Genomic DNA, 9,013 nt, shown 5'->3' with positions numbered 1-9,013 from the left:
ATTAGTGTTACCAAAAAAGCAAGTCCAAAAATCTAGTACCCCTGTTTTCTTATAAGGATGGCCTCAACTATATAACTTTTTTTTTAAGTGATGATGGTGAGATTTTGATGTTGCATCACATTAATATTTACATTTTGAGTATGTTCATTCACATTCAATACGTTTATTAATATTCTTATTAACATATAAATCTAGCTACTATAGGTGCTATAATGTAGGAAAGATATAAGATATTCAAATATTACAAATGGATTCCTTCGCCTCTTCGATTATGGTTACAACCATGCCTTCTCCTTCACGCCTCAGCGGCGCGGTGTGTCTCACAGGGGCATACCCAGATTGCAAATGAAGAGAGAACCCCCCCCCCCTTTCTAAAAAAGATTAGTGTTATTATTACACACAAATTATGACCGCACAACATAAAAGTTTGGTTAAACCTCCCGATTGTTCTTGTTTCCCCCTAGGGGTGTCCATTATTCGATTCGCATTCGAGAGTTCAAAATTCGACTCGATTATCAAGCTTCAAATTCGGTTTTTAAATATTCGAGTTTGATTCGACTCGAATTCGAGTCAAGTAATCAAATTCAAATGGAATAGGAACTTTTTATTTTCAATTCGATTCGATTTGAAATTCGAATTCAAGTTATACACACATTTTTCTATATTCATATATACAACAATATATATACACATATGTATGGAAAAGAAAACCTTCTAAATTTGGGGAAAACTCTAAAATAGTAGTTTTAAACATAAAAGTAAATAGTATTTTTTAGGGTGAACTTGAATTAAACCAAATTTATTCGAAGTCGAATTTTGAATTGGGAATAAAATTCGTAACAAACTCAAATCGGATAAATCAAATCTAATCGAATACAAGTTCATGTAAAAATAATAAAAATTCAAAAATTTCAATTCGATCATTTCAAACATTCTTTATTCGATTCGTTGAACACCCTATCCCCCACCCCCCCCCCCCCCCATGAAAAAAGTTTTTGGTCCGCCACTGGTCCCCGCCCTTCCACGCCCAAAAGTTGCAAAAGTGGTGCCACACCGTTGATTTGTCTATGGTGGCCACGCCCAGGCAGTGGACCACACTACGTATGGTTCAACTATTTCACTCACCGGCTCCACAACATTTTTAGGCGTGGTTTTTTTTTTTTTTTTTTTTTTTGATTATTTACAATTGTACTTGTGTTATTCTCAAATGGCAATGCTATGGTGGAATTGCTTGCTTGCAATAAGTATCTTACAATAGTGCTTATGAATTGTGTGTGTAAATTGTGTTGAAGGGTAGTCCTTAGTTGCGTTGATACAAAGATGTGCATGAATGAAGGATTTAAAAAATAGCAAAGCTCTAAACTTCCAAAGGGTTGAATTTAGTAAATAACTAGAAAACAGTCCCGCCGCGTTGCGGCGGGGTCCGGTAGCAATTACCGCTAGATTGTACGTAACGTGTCTAATGATCCATTGAAGCTAAGTTTCCCGTGAAATTAGGTAATGTACCTGCACGATAAACTCAAACTGATGAATACTGAAACAAAAATCGCAAGGACATACGGCTTGTAGCTATGCCGCCAGATATTGACCTGCAAAGTTTAAACATAAAAGTTTAGGTCATTCTCCATAGCTTTCACTATCTACAAACCCCTCAATTATTAAGAATTTAGAAAATATTATTGAGCAAAATAAATAAGTATCAATATCTTGTACAGATATAGTTTGCATACCAAATAAAAATAATTACACTTTAGTTCACGACTTCTAAAAAGGAGAGGCAAGTTAAAATATTAAAAATACCACAAATCTAAAACCCAATAGGGTCAACTTATACCTCTAATTGTTAGAATAAAAAAAAGCTGAAAAACCAGATCAAACGGGTTGAAAGTTGCCCGTATTATTTTTTCATACGTAAAACCTCCTAACACATAAGTGAAAGTCTTATTGATATTAAAAGTCGACATTTTTGGTCCATTACCTGACCGACCTTTTTGGTGCAAATTTGTCTATTAGACGACCATGGTTGCAATAGAAGTTGCAAGTGGAGAAACTCGCACCTGCTGTCTTCGGATTTTGCCGCATCAAGAGACATTTTTCACTCAACTCATCACAGCCTATTTGACACTTGGGTGAATATCATCAAACACATAGACAGACATAACTAAAAGTTTATAAAGAAGAAGCAAGTTACCAGCAATTTTATAATTCACATTGAAACTAATAGCGAGTGGATTCCTTTAATAATAGCAAAAAAAAGAGCAATAATTTTAGACTTACGTTCTCAAGATAGTGTATTACCTTGGGCGGAACAACTCAAGCAAGTCACGCATGGTGACTGCACCACCACCAATCAACCTATTGTTTATTAACCATGTTGTTTTTCAAAACTTTAGCGGCATCACGTCATTCAACTACAATGCAAATAACTTATAAGGCATTTGAAGAAAACTGGGCTGCTATTTTTGCTAATTTTTGGGCTGCGACTCTTCAAATTATAAATGGGCTTGTATTTTGCTAACCTATGCGCTGCAACTCTGCAAGTTATTACTGGGCGGCTATTTTGCTATTTGTTTGGGGTGCAAATTAGTTAGTGAGCTAATAGATTTTGGGCTGCAACCTAAATTTAATTCATTAACTTCTGGTATGCAATCAAATTTAAGTTTCATCAACTATTTTGCTAATCTCCAGGTCTATTACAACATCATCATTACTGATACTAATAATGGCATTACAAACTATACTAAGAGCAAAAGTGTATCAACAATTTCCGGTGCATCCAGCTGGATCCTAGGTTTACCTCCTCAGAAACACGTCACTCGCTGTCTTCGTCTTTTACTTTAGGGATTGGGAAAATTCATTCCATTTACACCCACAAATCGACCTACTTTTTACCTCGGTTTTACCAACCATTTGATATTTCTAACACTTAACTTTAATTACCTACTATTACATGCCATTCCAAGGTCACAAAATTCAACAAAACACATTAACACATAAAAAATAAAGTCTGCTAGAAGAGTAAGATAAAGAAATGCTATTAAGATAAACGACTCACCTGAAATGTTCTTCTTTCTAGGTCTCAACTGTCCTTTAATCAACTCACCTCATGGTTTACACTCTTGTTACGTCATATTTGATATCGATTGCCTCATCACTAAAGTATGTACAAAGCAAACAAAAGTTAACTTACACCAAAGCATGTATATAATAATAAGCACCTTCTTAAAATCTAAAATCTATAAAAGAACGATATGCCATAGTGTAAAAAATATAAACAAATATGCCATAGTGCACAACAATAATCGTGTTTTTCAAATATCACAAACAATTAAAAAAAACTAACTGGATTAAAGCATGATTCTTACCTTACACCATTCAATATCTAAACCTTTGGCAGATGAATAGGCAACCCCTGAATAAGAATATCGATCAACAATCAAAGGAGTACCACTTTTTAGCTTAGCCTCCATCAATGTAGCTTAGCCTCCATCAATGATCTGAACCAAAAAAAAGAAAAAAGAAAGAAACTGATTATAACAGTTTCAAGGAATAAATTCAGTTTTGCGGTATAATGAAACTACATCAAGAAAAAGGCCTAACTAACCTTTTCTCCCAACGATTTGCACTAAAAAGAAGATGAATTATGTGATCATCGAGCTGAGATTCATTGGAAAGATACGCTGAAATCATTTTCCCGACAGCAGTATCTCTATCTGGAAACCGCCATGATTCTGATTCTACTGGATGCCCAAGACCATTTAAGTATGCGACAAGCCTACCAGACTGTGAGGTCTTCCCACTTCGATCCAAACCTTCTAGAACGATAAGAGCACCTCTTGCATCGCTGTGGTGATTGTTTTCCATGCGAACTCTTCTGGATGCAGACTTGTATGAAAACCGGAGATTTGATGATCTTTGTGCAGCTAAAGCTCCAAAATTTCTGTATATACAGTTGTCATTTAGCAAAAGCTGCAACAGTTATTAAAACGATTTACTTTTGAAAAAACTAAGAAACCTTGATAAAAGAATTTAGACAAATAATAAAACATAAAATTTTTGTGATTGAAATGAAAACTCAAAAAGTTCTCACGTAGGTAGTTTTAATTCTATATAACTTAAAACATTTAGACCAAAAAACTCTCATCTACAGCAAACTTCAAATAGGTGCAAGACAAAAGTTTCACGGTGTGGTTTAATTTCCTAGGTCTTTCACACAAAAAGTTGAATGATAATGGTATGAACAAATTGGAAAATCAAAGTTGATTAAGGAGTAATATGATCCCTCAGTTCGCTAAAATGTATTGTTAACCAAAATGATGCATAAACTATAAACTAAAAGAAATATATTTAACCAAATGGAAATTAAACATACCAGATTGAAGCAGACGAACATAAAAGCTATCACCTAAACCTGTTACAAATAAGAAACCAAAATAAACACGACACGCTGATTCCAAATAAACAGAAATGAGCGATTACTCACTGGAGAATAAAGACAAACGTAGAACGCTTGCAAACTGCCGGAAATCTAGTTAAAACACAAACACTTAAATCAAATAACAACAAACTGACATCCAACTAACCTGAAAAACATAAATTACACCCGGCTATGACCGATCACCATCGTCAATAACCGCCAATGGTATAGATCTTAAGCTTTGAGTAAACAATAAACGCTTATAAGCAGCAAATTAACAAATCCCATACCTAGGTGAACGTTGGATGTGCTCCGGTGAATGGCTAGGAATTCCGATGGTGTTCGTGCGGCTGCAGGGAACTCCGGTGGTGTTCGTGCGGTGGCAGGGAACACTGGTGGTGTTCGTGCGGCGACAGGGAACTCTAGTGGTGGTGTTCGTGCGGCAGCAGCAGGAAACTCCGATGGTGTTCGTGCGGCGGCAGGGAACTCCGGTGGTGGTGTTCGCCAGCGGCAGGTGTTCGTGCGATGGTTCAAACCACATCACCTTCACCATCGCACTCCTCTATCTCTCTCTCTCTCTGTCTCTGTGTCCATATCTCTCTAGAGTTTGGGGTTGTGTAGAAGACAGGTAGCTAGATAATGGAAAGATGGGAAAACCATGCATCAACAATTTGTACATACAATATAACAAAGCACAAACAACAAAATAAGCACAAAGTACAACCTTTAATGCACAGAAATGTTGAAAATTAGAGTAATATATAATTGTTTCCGGTTTAAATTGCTAATGTTTTTAAAAACCTCAATTTTAGAGTTTGTTTTATTTCTTTTAGAATTTGTTTTGTTCCATAAAAAGGTTGAGTCACTCTGTTGATTGCTTACATGCGATATCTTGCTCTACAAATGGATTTACTATTAGAGCAAAAACTTGTTAAAAAAGACAAGTGGGAGTACAAGACAATTTTGTAGGCTCAATTATCATATACTTACCATTAGTATAGATTATAATTTTTGTAGGCTCAATTATTATATACTTACCATTAGTATAGATTATTTTGATACTTGTTTAGCATGTTCTTCAATCTAATCATGTGATGTACAGTTCTCACATACAATTATTCTGATATCTTGATGTGCCATACATGTTTCTTAAGCTTTCATATAACTCAAGAAATATGTACTCAAGTCTCATGAACAATGATCTGAATAAAATACAAGATATAAATTATGTCAAATACGACGTAAAAGCAACCATTTTTAGTACTAATGTTGGAAAAAGCTCGTGTTTTCGTTCCTTTTAGATTTTCAGGGATAAAAGAGCTTAAATTTACAAAATGAGCAAAAAGATAGCAAAATCCAACATAAATGTAAAGAAGAAGGAATTGTCGCAGCTCGCCAAGCCCCGATTCATATCCAAACCTCAAAATAACAAAGAACAGAAGGCTGACATGGGGCCGTGTCCACCAGACACAGGCCGTGTCCAAAGGTGGATACTAGGCAGAAGAAAAAGACAACTGCAAAAGATAAAAATGGCAGCCAACACGGGACCATGCTAAACCAACACGGGACGTGGTCAATTCAAAGATTTTCAGAATCTACGATAGTACAGCAAGTACTTTGGCCACGGGCCGTGCCGTTGACACACAGAGCCATGTTAGTACAACATCTGACAAGCAGTTAATGAGGAAGAGAGAGAGATGGGCACGGGGTCGTGCCAGCCGGGCAAACCACTTCTCTCTCACTTCAACTCATCCCTTGGCAAACCATTTTTCTCTCACTTGCCACCACTAAAACACCATCATCCATTTTTCCATCTTTAGAGTGTGTGTGTAGTCTCGGGATCCAAGATTGATCGTAAAAATCATTGTCAAACAAAGGTCATGCTTGGCTAAATTCTTACATCAATTGGTGAAGACATATCTTTTATTTATTTCTTTTATGATTTCCAATCTTTGGCTACTTTTTAATTGGGTATGTATTAATGACTTTAATAATTAGTTTTTTTTTATATTGAAAGCGAATTTATTCAAATACTCTTCATATGTTCGTTTATTCAACATGTTCATGTCTTTACGGTCTATATAGAGCATGTTAATTAATCCGTAATGGAGATTAGAAGGGTGGTTTGGGTAATTCTATGTCTCGTTCAGTGTATAGATCCTGCGAGAAGCTGGTTCAAGCCTAGTAACACCTCACGAGTCGGAGCGGGCATTACCCACCACGGGAGAGGTGCAAAAAACTTGAATCCCTTATTCTTAAACTACTATTAAAACTTTAAACCAACCCCGCGAGGACTGTATCCCTGCTGACTCAGACCAACGGGTTGAGGGTGATCGTTGCCTCGTAAGGGGAGTCCACCACATTATGCATTAATAACCTACTTAATTATCTTTCAATATTCCGACTTAGTGGGATTGTATCTTGCTGACTCAAACCACTAGGTTGAGGGTAACGTCGCCTCCAAAAGAGGGGTCTACTACTATAACTAAGATAATCTCTTAAAATGCCCAAAGTGCAGAAATCATCAAAATGTTACATCTAAGATAAGTTGGATCCAAGTGATTCTTTCTTGTCTATAATTTTTATTTTATTTTTATTTTCTATTTTTATCTTTTTTTATTAGCTTAAAAATCTTTTCTCAAAAATTGGTTCGATTAGACGTTGACGATAAGCCGGTACTAAAAGCTCTTGTGTCCTTTGACGACCTCGGTATCTTGCCATCACTATACTACGTCCTCGATGGGTGCACTTGCCCTAGCGTGTGTGTAGAGTGATAATAGAATATCGTATTTTATAAATTTAAACTTGAAATCGGCGAGCAAAAAGAGCTAAAAATATAACTAAAAATATATACACCCGCACGCACGTCAAGTTTTTGGCGCCGTTGCCGGGGACACAAGGATCTTAGGAAAATTTAAAATTAACGACCTAATCATTTTCTTTTATCTTTTCCTTTTATTTTTCTACTTTCCCCCAAAAATTATGCTTTCTGCAGATTTGGCACAGGGCCATGTGGGATCAGCATGGGCCGTGTTAAATCTGCAGTATCTGAGAAAACATGTTTTATTGTTACTGGAAATCTGGACACGAGGCCGCATTACAGGAGCATGGGGCTATGCTGAACTTCCAGTACTAGGAACCTGAAAACATAAAGTTTTTCCTAGACAGCACGGGTCGTGCCAGCCACAGCACGGGGTCGTGCTACCCTTCTGATCAAGCTTTCTTTTTGTTTTTGTTCGTAGAAAATCACACAATTCTGTATAATTCGCAGGAATACAGTTTGTTCTCCGACAAAGACATAAAAGTACCGCTTGACGAACCCGAGCGATTTTTAAGAAAATGCCTTAAAGCCAAAAACCAACAAAAAGCCTCGATCCAAAATCCCCCTATGGTGGATCAATCGGCACTCTCATGGATTACCTACGGCCTATGGTCGTTAATCTTGGAGCCGCTATTAACCCTCCTAACATCGATGCTAACAACTTTGAGCTTCGACCGCACCTTATCCAAATGCTCCAAAATTCCGCCACTTTCCATGGCCTAGCAGATGAAGATCCCCATTTATATATTACCAACTTCTTTGAAATATGTGACACCTTCCGGATCAACGAGGCCTCTAGCGATGCCGTTAGACTCCGTATGATTCTTTTTTCCCTCAAAGACCGAGCGAAAGCTTGGTTAAACACCCTCCCAAGTGGGTCCGTACACACTTGGGATGAACTTGCCCAAAAATTTCTCTACAAATATTTCTCTCCCGCTAAAACCGCCAAACTCATGAGCGAGATCAACACCTACTCTCAAGAAGACGGGGAATCCTTGTACGAGACATGGGAAAGGTTCAAGGAGCTACTAAGGAAATGCCTGCATCACGGTCTTAACGTTGGCAACAAGTGTCCACCTTCTACAACGGACTCTTGCCGCATACAAGGCAAATCCTTGATTCCGGCTCCGGGGGACTCCTTGGGAATCAGCGACCCGAGGAAATTTAAATCGAAAGCATTCCGTTAACTGGAAACTACTTTGTTTAACGTGTACGCTACGTACTAAGGCGTTAGTGTCCCGATTTTATTAGCTAAAGATCATGTTTACGCTAATTCATATCCCCGAAATTGTTTATGCCACGTAGGGTTTTGTTTCGATAGTCGTGTAAACATAGCGTTTTGATTAGGGTTTACCTGGATTTTCACAAGTGTCACACCAAATCACAAGGACCATTTTTTGTAATTTACTAAAAAAATCTTGAGTCCCCACAGAATATGGTATAGTGATAAGATGTTTTATCTCTATCTTAGGGGGTGTTTGGCTTATCTTTTCCAAACTCCTTATGACGTTTTGGAAAAGCTAATAAGTCACAATGGAGTGATTTATTGACTTTTCCCCTCACATACACTACTAAACCCAAACACCATTTAACTTTTCAAAAAGTCAATAAGTTATAAGTTAGCTAAAATAAGCAATCCCAAACACCCCTTAGAGTTTGAGGTATTGATGGTTAATAAGAGTAAGCTACTTTGTCATTAAAAATAGAATTTGGATTCATATTTTATATAACAGTTGTGAATAAATATATCCAAACACTTCAGAATAAGAGGCCGG

At 37.1% G+C, this 9,013-nt stretch overlaps 1 protein-coding gene and 1 non-coding gene across 22 annotated transcripts; both read right to left on the bottom strand.

The window, feature by feature from the left end:
* Positions 1-1,151: 1,151 nt before the first annotated feature.
* On the bottom strand, positions 1,152-5,065 carry LOC110940684 (thymidylate kinase-like). Of its 21 annotated transcripts, XR_004893894.1 has the most exons (9): positions 4,708-5,063; positions 4,484-4,528; positions 4,373-4,411; positions 3,605-3,940; positions 3,366-3,497; positions 3,056-3,154; positions 2,299-2,411; positions 1,979-2,114; positions 1,152-1,589 (listed from the first exon to the last, which is right to left on the bottom strand). XR_004893894.1 is itself a non-coding variant. In XM_035990533.1 (5 exons), the coding sequence occupies exons 2-4, from the start codon at positions 4,391-4,393 to the stop codon at positions 3,470-3,472; spliced, it is 414 nt and encodes a 137-aa protein (XP_035846426.1). In that variant the 5' UTR covers positions 4,394-4,411; positions 4,708-5,060; the 3' UTR covers positions 1,984-3,154; positions 3,366-3,469. The 21 variants fall into 21 exon arrangements, 1 of the variants encoding a protein (XP_035846426.1); XR_002593443.2 differs by lacking the exon at positions 4,484-4,528 and having other exon boundaries at positions 4,708-5,059; XR_004893888.1 differs by having other exon boundaries at positions 1,979-3,154; positions 3,605-3,969; positions 4,708-5,065.
* A 3,120-nt stretch (positions 5,066-8,185) lies between these two features.
* LOC118492651 lies at positions 8,186-8,292 on the bottom strand. The gene has a single exon (XR_004894654.1). It is a non-coding gene; the product is annotated as a small nucleolar RNA R71 (small nucleolar RNA).
* Positions 8,293-9,013: the final 721 nt, after the last annotated feature.

This window comes from Helianthus annuus, chromosome 5, assembly GCF_002127325.2.
Source record: "Helianthus annuus cultivar XRQ/B chromosome 5, HanXRQr2.0-SUNRISE, whole genome shotgun sequence".
NCBI lineage: Eukaryota > Viridiplantae > Streptophyta > Magnoliopsida > Asterales > Asteraceae > Helianthus > Helianthus annuus.
This window is presented reverse-complemented; position numbering and strand designations above follow the sequence as displayed.